Source organism: Paroedura picta, chromosome 6 (genome assembly GCF_049243985.1).
Source record: "Paroedura picta isolate Pp20150507F chromosome 6, Ppicta_v3.0, whole genome shotgun sequence".
Classification (NCBI taxonomy): domain Eukaryota; kingdom Metazoa; phylum Chordata; class Lepidosauria; order Squamata; family Gekkonidae; genus Paroedura; species Paroedura picta.
Window position 1 is genome coordinate 47,406,408 of NC_135374.1, and position 16,844 is coordinate 47,423,251.

General features: G+C 46.4%; 1 protein-coding gene and 1 pseudogene across 1 annotated transcript; both read right to left on the reverse strand.

Annotated features, from left to right (window-relative positions):
* Nucleotides 1-589: 589 nt before the first annotated feature.
* Nucleotides 590-6,294, reverse strand: LOC143840680 (uncharacterized). The gene is made up of 2 exons (XM_077344241.1): nt 4,056-6,294; nt 590-1,567 (listed from the first exon to the last, which is right to left on the reverse strand). The coding sequence occupies exon 1, from the start codon at nt 5,878-5,880 to the stop codon at nt 4,096-4,098; it is 1,785 nt and encodes a 594-aa protein (XP_077200356.1). The 5' UTR covers nt 5,881-6,294; the 3' UTR covers nt 590-1,567; nt 4,056-4,095.
* A 2,733-nt stretch (nt 6,295-9,027) lies between these two features.
* LOC143840681 (large ribosomal subunit protein eL33 pseudogene) lies at nt 9,028-9,408 on the reverse strand (annotated as a pseudogene).
* Between the last annotated feature and the right edge of the window lie 7,436 nt (nt 9,409-16,844).

A 16,844-nucleotide genomic window follows, 5' to 3' on the forward strand; every position in this document is an offset into this window, starting at 1 on the left:
AAGATCCCCGCTGGGAATACGTGGTCCTCGGCTTGGGTTCCTAATATGGGGAGACAACCTCAGAAATAGACAAAGGGCGCAAACCTCCTTGCTTCAATCTTGAAGTTGTCTGGTCATTGGCGAACAGCTCTGCCCACCCCGCCGGGTGTTGAACTGCTCGCAACCGCCCCTTTAAGGGGAGCCCCCGGCTGTGGGGAGTCCGATCGCACACCGGCTCCCCACGCAATCGGCTCCTTTCCATGCGAATGCCCCGCTGTGACGAAAACAAACATAATTAATTAAATAACCAATAGGGAAAGGGAGGGTGGGAGACTTGCTCGTCGGCCCGGCAAAGAGGCGGGAACGCCCCAGGCAGCGTCTGAAACAGACGCTCCTGGCCCCGCCCCCCGAGCGTGCCGAGCGCGCAGGCTCTGCCCGCGCGCCCGACCGCTCCAGGAGCCCGCCACGCCGTCGCGTCTTCCCTGCCCGCCCTCCGCCCGCCAAACAGCGGCTCGGGTGAGTCCTTGCCGCAACTTGGCTGGCAGGAGGCCAGGTTGGCATAAAGGAAGACACAACACGTGAGCTTTGGCTTAAATTTGGCCACAGCTTTTATTGAATAACAAACGCCTCCCACCGGAGGGTTGGCGCAGCATGGGAAGGTCCGAACCTAGGCAGCCCGCTGGCTGCTACTCAACCCACCAAGTGAAGGAGCACGTCAAGATCCCCGCTGGGAATACGTGGTCCTCGGCTTGGGTTCCTAATATGGGGAGACAACCTCAGAAATAGACAAAGGGCGCAAACCTCCTTGCTTCAATCTTGAAGTTGTCTGGTCATTGGCGAACAGCTCTGCCCACCCCGCCGGGTGTTGAACTGCTCGCAACCGCCCCTTTAAGGGGAGCCCCCGGCTGTGGGGAGTCCGATCGCACACCGGCTCCCCACGCAATCGGCTCCTTTCCATGCGAATGCCCCGCCACTGAGCGCAGGACCCTGCGCTCCCGCCAACCCTCAAAATCTTGCAACCATTCAAGGAGTGCCCACTTAATGTCGTCGAGCCACAAGTCGTGACCCCACGAAGATAGATGCACTCCGTCAGGCCTATAAAGGGCAGCCAATTGGCTGTCAACATCGGGGTGCCACACAACCCGCCCCCCTAACTGATACATAAATTTCACAACTGCCCTGTTAACCTTAGCTTTCGCCCTGTTAATAACCGCGGGTCTTTTCAAGCTTCTCCAGGATCTGCGTGAGAGCAACTCAGACCAAATTAAAACTGTGCCGGGCAAACGTTGCTGCAGCACCGTCAGGTCTTCGATCATGTCGTTGATCAACTGCCGCCCTGGCAGACCTGGAATGTCATTTTCGCCTAGTTGTATGATCGCCGCTGCCGGAACTCCCCAACGATGGACTGCTTGAGAGGTCAGCTCCAGCAGATAACGCCACTTCAAACCCCGACGACCATACCAAACCAGCCGAAGATGATTCTGCAGGCCAAGCTGAGGACCCCATCCGGAGCTGGCAGCATATCTTCCGGCCCAATGAACGATGCTGTGTCCCAGCAGGAAAACAAACGGTAACGTGGAGGGGCGTCCTGAAACAAGTAAAAGATTAGCCGAGCATATCTGGCCGAATGTACTGTTTATATGCCGAAGAACGCCATCTTCCCAGGGCCATGATCCGTTTAGGTGAAGCCCCCTCCTGAAAGGCCTGAGTTGCCGCCCCAATTCTAAATGAGTGTGTGCCAAAGTGTTCAGGTGTTCTGCCCACTCGCCGCAGGCACGCTCTCAAGATGGCCAGGAACTGGTATCGTGAAAAGTAAGTCCCGTTCTCATGCAAGAACAAAGGGCCAACTCTGGGAGGGCGAACTTGTAGATATCTGCACAACCACCAAACCGGGCAGACCTCATGCGTGGGGCCCTCAGGTAAGTATATGGACGCTCCCCTCCCCGCCTGATCGGCTTTGGATTTCCTCAACCACACTGACACCCCTGAACTGGAGAGGTCCACATCGGCCAGTGTCAATGCGGCGCCCCAAGGACCTTGTCGTGAAGGAGTCACTAGCTCCCCGCAACGGAAGGCCCCCCAAAAGGCCATAGTGAAGGCCGCACCAGACAAGGCTACTTCATACGAGTTGAAACATACTCGATCTAACTGGATTACTAATTCCTTTAACAGAGCCTGTGTAATGGGATGTCGGGCGTCCCGAACTATAGGGTTAGCCTTTTGCCACCCCTTAATGGCCTTGCGCGCTAGGAATGATGAGCTAGGGTCCCATGTTCCAAGCAATTTGCTATAAAAGGAAAGTCCTGCTAATTGCACTTTCATTGTCTTAGGAGACGTGCCGCAATCCCTCAAATAAACCAAATATTGCAACAAAAGGCGTTCGTCCATGAACCAATGCCTAGAGCGGCCCCTCGCCGAGGTGAAGGACATATAGCTCCGGGCTGCTCCCTCATAAGCACGCTGCGTGGATGGTGCCAAGGAACTTAGTGCACCCTCCAGGATCACGCGATGCCAAGCGCCCACAGGTCCTCCGGGAAGACATCTGGGTTGGGGTTCGCGCCGGGAGCCAAACGACGAAACCTCTCGTCCTGAAAACGAGAGAGGGCGTCGGCCACCTCGTTCTTTACCCCCGCCACGTGTTTTGCCCGAAATGTAATGTTAAACTCAAGGCAAACTAGGACCAAACGACGAACCAGTCGCATGACCCTCATGGACCGCGACGATAGCTTGTTCACTATGATTACCACTGCCTGGTTATCACACCAGAAGGTAACTCTCTTATTAGCAAACAACCTTCCCCACAGGGTGACGGCAACCAAAATAGGGAAGGTTTCCAGGAACGTTAAATCCCTGCGGACTTCCTCCCCCCATGATAAAGGCCAACGTTGCGCGCACCAACGTGAACCATATAAAACCCCAAAACCCATGCTGCCTGATGAGTCAGAATGAACCTGCAGGTCAGCTCCCAAGAACAAAGGGGATTGCCAAATGGCCACTCCGTTAAAGTTGGCCAAAAATTCTTGCCAAACTGCTAAATCATCTTTAATATACCTGGTCACCCGTATCCGATGGTGGGGTTTGGTTATACCCGCGGTGGCGCGCGCCAACCGTGCACAGAATGCTCGACCTGGTGTGACCACCTTGCAAGCGAAATTAAGGTGGCCCACCAAGCATTGCATTTCTTTTAATGTGCATTTCCGTTTCCTAGACATGTCTGTTAACAAATTTCTCAAGGCCGCCAATTTGGCTTCTGGTAACCTAGATGTACCGGCCCTGGAGTCCAACTCGATCCCTAAATAGGACAGACACCAGGTGGGACCTTCTGTCTTTTCAGTGGCCAGCGGGACCCCCAATTCCTTTGACAACTCCTGGAATGTGGCCAGGCGCCGCCCACACAGAGGTGAGTCGCGGGGGCCAACAAACAAGAAGTCATCTAGGTAATGGGTCGCCTCCTGAAATTGCCCTTTCTTACAAACTGCCCACTGTAAGAATGTGCTAAACGCCTCAAAAGCTGCACATGCAATAGAGCAGCCCATGGGCATTGCCTTGTCCACATACCACGAGCCGTTGAAGCGTAATCCCAATAAATTAAAATCACCCGGGTGGACTGGGAGGAGCCGAAACGCAGATTGGATATCGCATTTGGCCATTAAAGCCCCTGGTCCACAACCCCGCACCAGCATAACCGCATGGTCAAAAGGTGCATAACGCACCGTGCATAGCTCCGGCTTAATGCCATCATTGACTGACGCTCCCTTGGGATAAGACAGGTGGTGTATCAATCGAAATTCGCCAGGAGCCTTCTTTGGGACCACCCCGAGTGGGGATACCCGTAGCTGTGGAACAGGAGGGGAAGAAAAGGGGCCAGCCATGCGTCCCTCCCCACACTCCTTCCTTATCTTTTTTGCCACCACCTCAGGCAACTCTTTTGCAGACTTAAGGTTGTCACAGTCCGTAGCCATTCGGTCACCTATATACGGAATACGAAAACCGACCGTGAAGCCCTCCTCCAAGTACCTAGCCGACTCTCTATTGGGATACCCAGCTAGCCACTTTTTCAAAGCAGGTAAACTTACCGGTGTGCGAGCTAAGCAGGAGAGCGAAGCAGGCAACGCCTTAAGCAGTTTTGGATGCAGTTGAAGGTCCTGCTGCTCCCGACCCCCCGTCCTTTTTCCCGGAGGATCGGGCTCCTCGAAAGGGCGTCTGGGATCCCGGCCGAGTGCAGGCGGGAAGACCATGATTCCCCCCGCAACCTTCACATTTGTGATCGAATCGACAACGCCTCCTGCGGCACCCCTTATTGTTATAATCCCAGCATGGGAGACCTGATGACCGTCTCCCAGATCCTTTCTGCTGGGATTTTTCTTGAGAGCGGTGGGCACTGAAACCCACATAGACCATCCAGGTGTCCGGGTGTTTCAGATCCCACCTGGCATCCTCATTTTGAGACGCGAGTTCACGGAAAACCCGGTCATAGTCCATGGCGGCTTCGTCTCCCGCCAAATTCCTGGCTTCTAAGATATGGGATTGGTACCGCCCCAAGTGCCAGGCCCGCTCAGGGTAAGAACCCACTATAAGCGTAAGGTATTCTGTATACCCCCTCATCCAGTTGTCAAAATTGCGCTCGACCAGAGGGAAATCTTTCCTCCTCTTACGGTCCCTGCGACTCCCTGTGTCACCCCCTTGTTCTTGGCCTTTTATCAGGGAAAACAAATCCACATAATAGCCCTCAAGGGCCCTCTCTCGAATCTTCTCCTGAAGATGTACGCCTGGAGGGGCATCTGCTGCTGTATACTTGACGGGGGGGGCCCGCGCCTCCACTGGGATGCCTGCTTCATTTAAAAGCCTGTCGGAGTTCACCCTCCGTTGATGCATCCATGTGGGGATCCCGGGCACATAAGCCCCTTCGAGCCAGTACCAACCCTCCCGGCGCGTGGAAGGGCCCTCATCCAAAGAAGTGGACTCACCCGAAGAAAGGCTGGATCGTGCTGATCTTTTACGTTTTTCAGCACCAGACCCGACATGCTTCTTGTGTCGTGGCCTGCTCTTTTTCTGGTCTTGTTCTGCCTCCTCCGACCCACTGCTACCACTGACACTGGACACTTCAGGAGAGCTGGAGCTCTGACCATGTTGATTGGATTGTTTCCGTGCAAAGTGCTCAGCTGCACGGGCATAACCCCGCCAGTAGTAGGCAGAATTCCCAGACCGGCCAGGATGAGCCCCAGTCTGATGACTGGCAGCTGAGTCCGGACTAGATGTGCTGCCAGTCACGGATCTGCCCTGCTCAGAGCTGACAGAAGGTGACGTGCTGGAAGGCACTACCTTGCTCCGATGCCTGTTGGAATTAGACTTACTGCGTGGGCTGTGGGCCGCCTTACGCCCAGTGACCGTGGACTTGCGCCCCTGCCTTGCCCTAGGCGCCCTAGGGGAACCCTTCTTAGGACCTGGCCCCACTGCTGACGAGGCGGGAGTGCCTGAATGTGAAACTCCCCGGCTTTTTTCCCTGCCTCTGGCTGAGCTATTTCCTTTCTGAACCGTCCCAGGGCTCTTAGAACGGGCAGGAGCCCTGTTACTATGCCTGTCCCCGGGCCTTCCTGATTTCTTGCCCCTGGCTGGAGGTGGGGATGGGCTGCTCCGTGCGCGCTGCCTAACAGGCGCCTTCTCTCGCAGCCCTTCTTTGGCGCTGCGTGTTGCCGTGCGCCCCCTGCGGGTCCCGCTGCCGCCCGCCTTTTGGGTGGGGATTGCAGCCGCCCAGGCCTCACGCGCTCTGGCAGCGCTGGCCCTCCGATGACTGCCTCCCTCCCCGCCCTGGGCCGCCTCCTGCCCTCCTGCCGCAGCTCGTGCTTGAGCCGCTCCTTTTCCTCCCGCCTTCTTAGCCCGGGAGCGATCTCCCCCCGCCATCCTATTCTTCTTCTTTCTTTTCTTTTCTTTTTTGAAGGGGGGGGGGCGATCGACGAAAAAAGGGGGGGGCGATCGACGAAGGAGCCTGTTAGCTCCAATGAGGCGAGCTCTCTCACCTTGCTGAGCCTCCCTCTGCCCGAAGCCCAAACTCTGCCGCGGAAATTGAAGCCGGCGTGAGAAAAAACTCCTCACACAGGCCTCAAAACTCTTCCGCGAGCAAGGAAACCAACCTTTCACTTGCTCGTCGGCCCGGCAAAGAGGCGGGAACGCCCCAGGCAGCGTCTGAAACAGACGCTCCTGGCCCCGCCCCCCGAGCGTGCCGAGCGCGCAGGCTCTGCCCGCGCGCCCGACCGCTCCAGGAGCCCGCCACGCCGTCGCGTCTTCCCTGCCCGCCCTCCGCCCGCCAAACAGCGGCTCGGGTGAGTCCTTGCCGCAACTTAGCACTAGTACTGCTCTGAGGTACACATGCTTCTAATTTTTTAAAAATGGATGATGAGTCACAGTGTCATGCAACTGGTGACAGTTAATGACAGTCCAACCAGAAAGCAGCTGTGGAAGAGATGCCACCTGTGGAGAAGGAAAATTATGGAAAAACAAGGGCAATGTACTGATTATATGCTACATGTAGAATCTCTGCTGCCAATGAGAATGGACATAAAGCCACACCAAACGCCAGATGGACATGGAAAATCCTCTCTGTGTAGAACACTTCAAGTTGTAGGGCAGTACCTAGCCTAGATGACCACTTGTGAGAAATCCTGATAAATGTAGTGCACAAATCTGCAACAGATAATAAACATGAAATGAACTGGCATTTTGACTTGATCTGTAATTTTAATATCCCAAGTTTCAAAATCAATGTGTAATGTGGTAATTTATGAAGTCAAAAGTCTAAGTAAACACAAAGTAATTTCTAACACACAGTGCTCCCCCCCCACACACACAAAATAATTTAGTGAATAATATAATGGTTAATTTAGAATGACTCTGAAATGAATATATACTAAACAATAAGGACAAGGTGTCGGAGAATTTACAAGCATGACCCATCCTGTTTGAGATGTGTCCAAATGTTGAACCATATGGGCAGAATCTTCCTGTCGGAGCTAGACTTGCTGCTCCTCGAAAATTGATTAACAATAAATGCATTGTAGGCCAGAAATCCCTAATTGATGCTCACTGGGCTTTTTTCCATGTTACAAAATATGCTTTGCCTCAGGTCTATGTGCTTACTGCAGATGGCTGATCTTCAGCTGGAGACTAGGTTTGATTTAGAAGAAATATGAATATGAATATCACAACAAGCGTTACATATTGTGTTGCTGGGAAATTGCTTAAATGAAATCCATTTCAAACATGAGTTATTTCTGACCTTCAGAAATGAAAATATGTTGTGCATTCATTCTTGTGTTAGCTGAATGACAGCCCAGGCTTCTATAAATCCTTCACTAAAATATTTTTGTTACTGTTTCCTTTTTAACTAATTTCCTAGGGTAAAACAGCAATAAATTGACATATTTCTACTGGTAAAGCAAAATGTAAATCAGCAGCAAATAAGGTATTATAACACTGTGGGTAATACTTTATGTTAGTAATGCATGTCTTCTATGAGAAAACACTATAAATTAAGAAAGTACCATAAATGGCCAGTATACAATATTGCTCTCATATTATTAATGGTATTTGAAGTGATAATTTATGCACTATAATCTAGGGCTACTTTTCAAAGCATGAAAAGTTAATTCACATTCAAGAACAATAAAAACATCATTAGGTATATATTTAAACATTCTTATTTGTTATTCCAGCACATCAATTAAATACAAACTATTGGGAAAATCACTGTCCCTTAGGGAGAAAATGGTTTAGTGCACAGAAGAAACACTAACTCAATAAGCACTTGTCCTGAAAATTTTTCACCTAAAAGATATGTTTTAGTTCTGAAAGAGCTCAATACAAATAGGTCCATATCATAGGGTTGCAGTGATGGTACTTCCTTTCACATCTGACATCTATAGTCCACACTGAAAATGTTAGTACTTCAAGAAAGCTGACTGGATTTTACAGAACCATGAACCGAGGAAGAGATTTGCCACCCTGCCTCATTGCAGTCATTGTACTCTCCAATAAGGGACTGTAAATAATGGTGTGAAATACACTGCAGTGGGATGCAGACAGAATCCACATAAATCTCACTATCCCAATCCTTCCACCGTTAAGGAAAAACTCTTAGAAGACACTAGGGAGGATCTTCCTTTGTTTATTTTCTCTTCTGGCTATAGTTGCTCATCTATATCACATGCTGTTTTGAGAGAGGGGGAAGCAGTGAAAATTGTTTAGATGACATCATGTTTGCAGGGGCGGGGGTACTTCACAGTGTGAGGACAGGCTGAGGCTTTTTCAAGGTATCACCACCAAACTAGGGGTACCGTTGGAAGAAGAAAAAAACCAAGGGTCCAGCCATGAGCCTTACCTTTCTAGGCATAAGGCTGGATTCTATGGTAGGTACATCCATGCTGCCCGAGGACAAACTTGAGGCCTTGAGGGTTCTGATAGATGCCATGCAGGGGCAGCGGAAGTGCACACTGAAAGACATTCAGGACCTTTTAGGGCATTTGACCTTTGCTTGCCCGGTAGTAACACCCCGCCGGGTGTTTTGCGCTCGCTTGGCTCAGGCCACCAGGGGTTTACAGAGGCCCCATCATCATGTCCAGGTAACAGCTGACCTGAAGGCTGGCCTTAGAGTTTGGAGCAAGTTTTTAAGCAAATTCAATGGTGTGGCCATTTGCCAGACTAACGTGGAAATAGGGTAACCTTCCTGGGGAACAGATGCGAGGAGGGATCTGACATTTTTGGAATTGTTTCCAATCGTGTAGGTGGCAATCTTTTGGAAATACTGGCAGCAATCTGGGCAAGAGGTCAGGACCCAGGCATGTGGTGCTTTTATAGGCGCCATGGGTCCTGCTCTACCACCTAATGCATGTGCACTGTGTTAACGCAGCGTGCACCTCAGACAGGCTGCTGAGTGGTCGCGTCCCCTTCCAGCCACCCTCTGCGGCAGCAACTGTTGGCCGAGGTGAGTATCGGACATGTTTTTAAAAAACTTTTTAAGTGTAACAGACTGTAAACTTTATTTTCTGTCCACATTTAGATTCTAGATGGATACACCATCACTTGGACCTTGTGTCCAATGACTTTGGCGGGCAAGTTGGAATGGAACTTTGCTCGCACCATGCCACTGTTTCTGTGAGCATGAGTCACCTTCCGCCAGATCACTCCAGTTCTTTTGGGTTTGCCCCCCAGAGTTACTGTGTTGTTTTTCACTTTGTGCACGTAGGTGCATTTCTTGCCCAAGTAGAATTCTGTCTCATTGCACAAATAAACCCACTCAATCTTCAGGAGGGCCGTGTGCTTCCTCTGGTTGTGGAGACCCGGCTTGTAGCCAGCAAAAGTGGCCTCGGACCACAACCTGCCAGTCATGGTGTTGTCTTGAAGCCCTGTCCCCAGCAGGGCTCGAGAGCACCGACCCAAGATAGTCTCGGCCGTGTTTTATTGTCTCTTGGAGGTGGCAGTAAAGGTAAAGGTATCCCCTGTGCAAGCACCTAGTCATGTCTGACCCTTGGGGTGACGCCCTCTACGTTTTCATGGCAGGCTCAATACGGGGTGGTTTGCCAGTGCCTTCCCCAGTCATTACCGTTTACCCCCCAGCAAGCTGGGTACTCATTTTACCGACCTCGGAAGGATGGAAGGCTGAGTCAACCTTGAGCCGGCTGCTGGGATTGAACTCCCAGCCTCATGGGCAAAGCTTTCAGATGGCTGCCTTACCACTCTGCGCCACAAGGGGCTCTTCCGGAGGTGGCAGAATTACATGAATTTGGGTTTTCTGATTATCATAAGAAATATGAATAATAAGCTGTTCTCCAATATATACATATTAAATGCTGTAATCTCCTTTTAATCTACTATAGCCTTTCCCAACTTTTTTACTATTAAGAAAGCCTGAGACATTCTTCAGACTTCAAGAAATCACAGAAGTGGTGTGATTATGCAGAATATGGTTGGGAAGTATATGTGTGTATCTGGCCACCTGGGGCCCCTTTGCTTTCCACCCTCTCCAGGCCCATCACTGGTCATTTGGGGAGAAGGGGGATCAGGTCAACATGGCCATATATGGTCATATCACCCAATATATTTTTACCAAATTTAAAAGGCTGGGTTCATACTGCCAGGTGGCCTGAGGCAAAACAAGGAAGGTATGTACCTCCCCTACTTCCTCAGGTGGGACACTTTCCGAGTAAGGGATCTCAGCAGAATGGGAGCCAATGTTCCAGCTGGGAAATGGGCAGGTATCCATCTGGGCCTGCTGGGGTGTGGTCAGCTGACTACTTACACAGTGTTCCGATCCTTATACCATGCAAACATTTCCCAAAATGTTGAATAAAAGCTATGGCCATGTTTTAAGCTATAAGATTTATTTTGAGTGCACATCATTCTTGTCACCTAGTTTGCCCTCCTGCCAGTCAACAGCAATTACTACTACTCCCACCAACATCAGAGGTTGAATGCCAAAATGGGAATGGGCCAATGTAAGAAAAGGAGAACTAAATTTATAGTTCATACTTTAGTGCACTAAATAAATATGTAGGCAAATCAGAATTCAGAAAGAACCTCTTACATTATCTCTCTTCACAAAGCTCTTGATATGGTCCCCGGCACTGTAAAGTACTTATATACAATTGTTACTTCTACAGTCCCACAATAGAATACTCCATAGGCGAAAGATAAGGCAAATTTCAGGCCGCACTTGCAATTTAATATACTATTCCCATAAAGTTCAAATCAAGGTTGCTCTTTGGCAAAGCTTTATAAATGCTTGGGAAGCTAGTCAGATTGAGCTGAAGCCATATTATGCATGCATTAATTAAAGTTCAAATGCTTACCTCTTTGTGCTCCAGGCTGAGAGTGGTAAGTCAATATCTTGCTATCACTGCAGTACAGTCTCAGCAGCAGTGAAATTCTGGTTTTAATATTGATTTTTCCATTGTACAGGAATTAACATGTGTCTCACTTCCTGAATCACAGATCTAATACCCTGTGTATACCTCAAAGGAGAAGTTTGGAATAACAATGCCTAGTTCATCATTTTAACTCTTTGGAATAGGTGGTGTATACTCAGTAGAAGCAAAAAAAAAGCAGTGTTTATGGACTCATTAATTATAATGAAGTCACAACATAAATTTGGGGAGAGAATGTTATTGTTTACCTAGTACTTCATACAACATGAAGATATCAGACCAGTTAGTATATTCTCTACAAAGCATTTTGGTCCATACAACATTTTGCCTTTCAATACACAATAGTGTTAGTAAGATATGAATTGGCTAATCATTGAGTTCCAGGCAAAACTGAAGTTGCCAGTTCTTGCTTTTTAAAACCCTAAGCAGTGAGGGATTAAGATACTTCAATGACTGCCTCTTCCCCCCCGTCCAGCCCACCAGTTAAAATCTTCTTCTCAAGCCCTGCTGTTTGTGCCCCTTGGTTAGAATGAGAGACAGAGCTTTGTCGGCATGTCTCCTCACCCTTGAAAGTCCTTTTCCTTGAGACTTGGCTGGGCACAAACTTTTGGTTGATTGATTTATTTGCGGTCATTTAGACCAAAATTTTAGATGCACTACTATACAATAGCAGTTTGTAAAGGGGAAACAAAATTTTGTGTCTTTTGAGGTACCAGGGGAAAACATTTATATTTACCCCACATTAACCCCACATTTACCCCATATTAACCCCACATTAAACTTGTTTTTATTATCAACTTCTTGACTGTTTTTTAAACATCATGCTATGCTGCAGAATATTTTTAATTTCTTTTACTTGCAGTCAGCTAGAATAATAGAATCATATAGCTGAAGGAGCCATACAGGCTGTCTAGTCCAACCCCCAGCTCTATGCAGGATCAGCCTAAAGCAGGCTTTCTCAACCAGAGTTTTGTGAAACCCTAGAGTTTCTTGATGGCCCTGGAAGGGTTTCCTGAATGTGTGGGAGTAAGCTAATATTTAAAAAATATTTTTAAACATAAATTTGTTAAACATGTATTGGATGATATGACCATATATGGTTATGCGTTAACCCACTGATCCCTACTAAAATAACCAATGATGGGCCTGTAGGGGGGGAGGGAAAGGGCCCTGGGTGGGCACAACTATGCTTGCCAACAATATCCTGATTGTACCACTTCTGGGGTTTCTTGCAGATCGAAGAATATTTCAGGTGTTTCTCAATGGTAAAAAAAATTGAGAAAGACTGGCCTAAAGCATCCATGATAAGTACCTTTCCAGTTGAAGGCTGCCAGTAAAGAGGAACTCACCATCTCCTTAGGCAGTTGATTTTACTGCTGAACTACTCTAACTGTAACCATTACTGTTCTACACGTAGTTTAAACCCATTACAGTGGGCCCTATCCTCTGCTGCCAACAGGAACCCTCCTCTGTGACAACTTTTCAAATACTTAAAGACAGCAATTATGTCTCCTCTCAACCACCTCTTCTTCAGGCTGAACATTCCCTTTCCTCACAGGCTTCATCCCCAGACCCCAGATCATCCTTACTGTTCTCCTTAGACCCCCCTCAATTTTGTTCATGTCCTTTTTGAAGTGAGACCTCCAGAACTAGACACAGGTGTGGTCTGACCAATGTGGTATATGCAAGAGTATGACATCTTGTGATTTTGATGTGATGCCAAGACTGCATTTGCCTTCTTTACCATCACATTTCACTCCCTGCCCACTTTCCCTCCCTCCCTCCCTCCCTCCCTCCCTCCCAGATCAGTCCTCATGGGGTTCCAGAGATACAGAACTACATACATATTAAACAGCACATATGCATAGTCCAATCTTGTATGGATGCATGCATAAGAGCTACAGATACAGCTACCAGAACAACTCCTACAAATAGCTTGACAAATATTCAACCCAATCATTAATCAATTGAGTGGGATTCATGATTTGCAGCTGTAACATGGACTTAATTTGCCAGAATTTGGTTCTAGTTGTCATGTGATCAGAATTCGCTGATGTTGGAGCATGTAATGCCCTGTTTCTTTAATAAAGATGTGACTTTTTAAATTCCTGATGTTGATCCATTCTTTCTTACCCTATAGTTATTCTCTGCTGTTTTCATAAAGTCCATATTTTAACATCTGATATTATTTCTATATCTTAACAGATCTTATAAACATTTCTGAGGTTAAATGAGAATGACCATTTAAATACTTCAGTGCCAATTCAAAGTGGTTTTTAGCCTGAAAACATTTGTTACCCAAACCTTTCAACTTAATAATCTTAATTAAGGTCAAACCAATGCTTGCTTTAGGCCACAAGTACTTACTCAAATTGAAACTCAAAACCTGTCAGTTGAACAGAGCTGTTTTAAATGAAGATAGATAAAAATGGGTAGCTGTCTGTAGTAGTGGAAAAGAGAAAGAGGCCAGTAGCACCTTAAAGACTTACAAAACCTGTGGAAGTATATGAGCTATAATTCTGAAGGTAGCAATAACACACAAAACCTCATAACCTGACACCAATTTTGTTGGTCTTTAAGGTGCTACTGGTCTTTTAACTGTGAATAAATTTCCATGCACATTTTGAAATACATAGAATTAAACACTTTTTTTTTTACAAAAATATAAATTGGGGGAAATAAGACATCAAAATAAATAAAGTATTAAAAGAATTCACTTTACTTCCACTGTCAAGCACACTCAGATTCAATTATTTGGTACTCTTCCTCAGAATCAAAAGTGGCCTATAAAATAATCAATAGAATATGAGAGATCGTTTCTATCCAAGAACTGATGAGAAACTACTTGAAACCATTCTTGTAATAACTTCAAAGATATTAGTAATAAAGTAGAGGTAAGGTATCAATGGGAAAGTGGAAGGCTCACAGGAAAAAGGTCCTTGTTCAGTATTTGTAATTTAGCTGGGTATTTGTGTAAGAGGCTGTTACATGCACTGTAAGCACTCTAAGCTACTAAAGGGTGCAAGTCAAGGGTGTAAGAAAACATTTCCAAACAAAACCCATGCTACTTTCCCTTTAAATTTTTATTTTATTCCATTAAAAATGGTTTTGAAGAGGGATCAATAGCTCCTATCGGTCTTTACCACCGGAACAAAGGCCATGAAACATGAATGGGCAATAAAGTTGTTCCTACTGCAAAGGCACACCCCTCAATCACTGCAGCTGGAGAGAGAAAGTCTAGAAGTTATTTTGAGGGAACTGCTAATATATGTTACTGTGTACATAATACTGTGTTTCAGTTATACATATTATTTTAAGTTTTTATATTTCCACTTTATGATAAATTAGATTACCATGAGAACTGTACTATTTTAGATATTTTTGTTCTTGAAGCAATTTTATACTTGCCTGACAAGTCATAACAATAATGCCTTTAGAAAAATGTAGGAGAGTTCTTTCTCATGAGTTGTGTCAGCATTTGACCAAATGTCCATTTAATTCCAGCTGCAGAAAGAACTAGCATGCCAATCTCCATTGCTTATTTTCCAAAACTCCAATCTTTTGCTATAGGTTCACACTCAGTGGTAAATCCATCCATTATCTAAAACCACTCTGTGGGAGCGGTATAAATAAAACAGTATATTTTGGGGGGTAAATAATTAAAACAGTACACCTGTCTGGGATGGGGCTTGGTCCCTTGGCCCCAGATCATCCTCGTTGCTCTCCTCTGTACCCTTTCAATTTCATCTACGTCCTTCTTGAAGTGAGGCCTCCAGAACTGCACTCCAGGTGTGGTCTGACCAGTGCCGTATACAATGGGACTATGACATCTTGTGATTTTGATGTGATGCCCAAAATGGCATTTGCCTTTTTTACCACTGCATCACACTGCCTTCTCATGTTTAGTTTACAATCCACAAGTACCCCAAGGTCTCGTTCACACACAGTGTTACCTAGAAGCGTATCCCCCATCCAGTAGGTATGCTTTTCATTTTTCTGACCCAGATGCAGAACTTTACACTTATCTTTATTAAATTGCATCTTGTTCTCATTTGCCTATTTTTCCATTGTGTTCAGATTTTGCTACTAGCACTTCCCAGGATCTTGAGGGAAGGAACAAGCTCCCTCTAGTTTAGACTACTGAAATGGCTCTAAAGAGGCTTTGTAAAGTTCTGAAATAAGAAATGTTTTATTCAATGTAGAGGAGAAATATCATGTGAAATCAGGGGTATTATGCAGTATTTTCTTTTCATTGCCTAGTTTGATGTGATAGAAATCTGAAAACAAAGTCAAAGATAACCTGTAGTATTGGAGTAGATTTAAAACAAAGTTCAATAACTAGGTCTGATAAATAAACAATAATATGAGTCTTTCCCCTCCTTATTAAAGCAGAAATGGTAAATTTCTTCCTTTTATCACTTGTGTAGAAACCTCCTCAATGCAGATAAGCACTCACATTAGATTTGCTGTGAGGCTGACCTCTCCAGCTTCTGACACTTCTCATTTAATCAACAAAGATAAATGGAGACACAGAAGCTATAGCTTGAGCCTTTCTATTTCATCATTGTCAGTCTTATAAATAAAATAATTCATTACAAACTGTGGATGGGATGCCAAATATCAATATTTGCAAAAAAGAGTCAGACATGTTTAAAGAACCTGCTTGCAAAGTTTTCACTTCTTAGAAAATCAATTGTGGATTTATTTGTTTGTTTTAGATATCAATTTTAAGTGAGTTTTTAAAACATTATAGAGTAGATTGAGTGTTACAATTACATTGGAAAGGCCTCAGTTAAAATTTCCTGAACTGATCAGTGACTGTTACCCCAACTTAATATAATTATAGCAAACAAACTAGGAACATATGCCCTGAGCGTGTTACTATTTTCAGTATTACATATTTCTAAGATGTTAAAACAATGACCAGATTTCTCAACCTTATAGTATATATAACCACAGAATTTGGAAATAAAAAATGGAGCACAAAGAAAAATAACTAACATACTGGTTCTATTTTGGAAACAAGATCACAAATTTATTTATTTACTAGTCCTAAAGTCTGTTGCATCCAGGGATGCAATGGGCACTAGTGGGGGGAGCCCATGGTGTTCATGCTATCACCCTACCTGTCTGGGGCATTGGCAGCATGGGCAACATTTGCAGCGGGCAGCAGCGCGAGCTGGCAGCCGGCTGGCTGGCTGGAGCATTGTGCTAAGCAAGGTGGCACTGTCTGCTCTCCTCCATGGACAGGGAGCATCTGGCCACAATGCTGTGAGCGTGCCATGGGGGTGGCTCCTGGGGGTGGGTGCTCCTGGGCCAGCCCAATTTGCTGGGTGCACCCGGATTGGCCCATGCAGCCTGAAGCGGTGTCCAGACAACCGAATGTGTCCCAACTGCTCTACCCTTAGTGGCTGTACCAAAATATTAGAGCCACTAATGGCTAAGATTTATATACTGCCTTCCCTTGTGGCCCAGGGTGATTTACAAAGAAGATTCATCATACAATCCAGTGAAAATGGATTGATTAGGGCTGATCCTGTGTTGAGCAGGGGGTTGGACTAGATGGCCTGTATGGCCCCTTCCAACTCTATGATTCTATGATTCTATGAAAATCATGATTGTGACCTTACAACATTTCAACAGTGGAAGATCTTATGGGGACTTGTAATATTCCTAACAGTGTATGTTATATATTTCTAACCAATTTTCCTAAAAACATTTGACAGAACAGCTGTAATTTGTTTTTTTCTGTTGCATTGCCAGATTTTGAGTTGTTCTGTGCCTCTGTTGTTGGTGGTTTGAGGGGTCTTGGGGTCTCTAGCTGATTGAGAGTGGCAGACAGGCCAAAGCGCAACACGTTGCTCTGTCTTCTCACTTTTCCAGAAGTGAGTGAGGAGTGCGAGTGAAAGGCAGCCAGAAACATGCAAGACGGCTTGAGTGGTTTGGAGT

What these genes read in the sequence shown, in the direction of transcription:
- LOC143840680 (XM_077344241.1), bottom strand. Translation starts at nt 5,880, where the DNA reads ATGGCGGGGGGAGATCGCTCCCGGGCTAAGAAGGCGGGAGGAAAAGGA.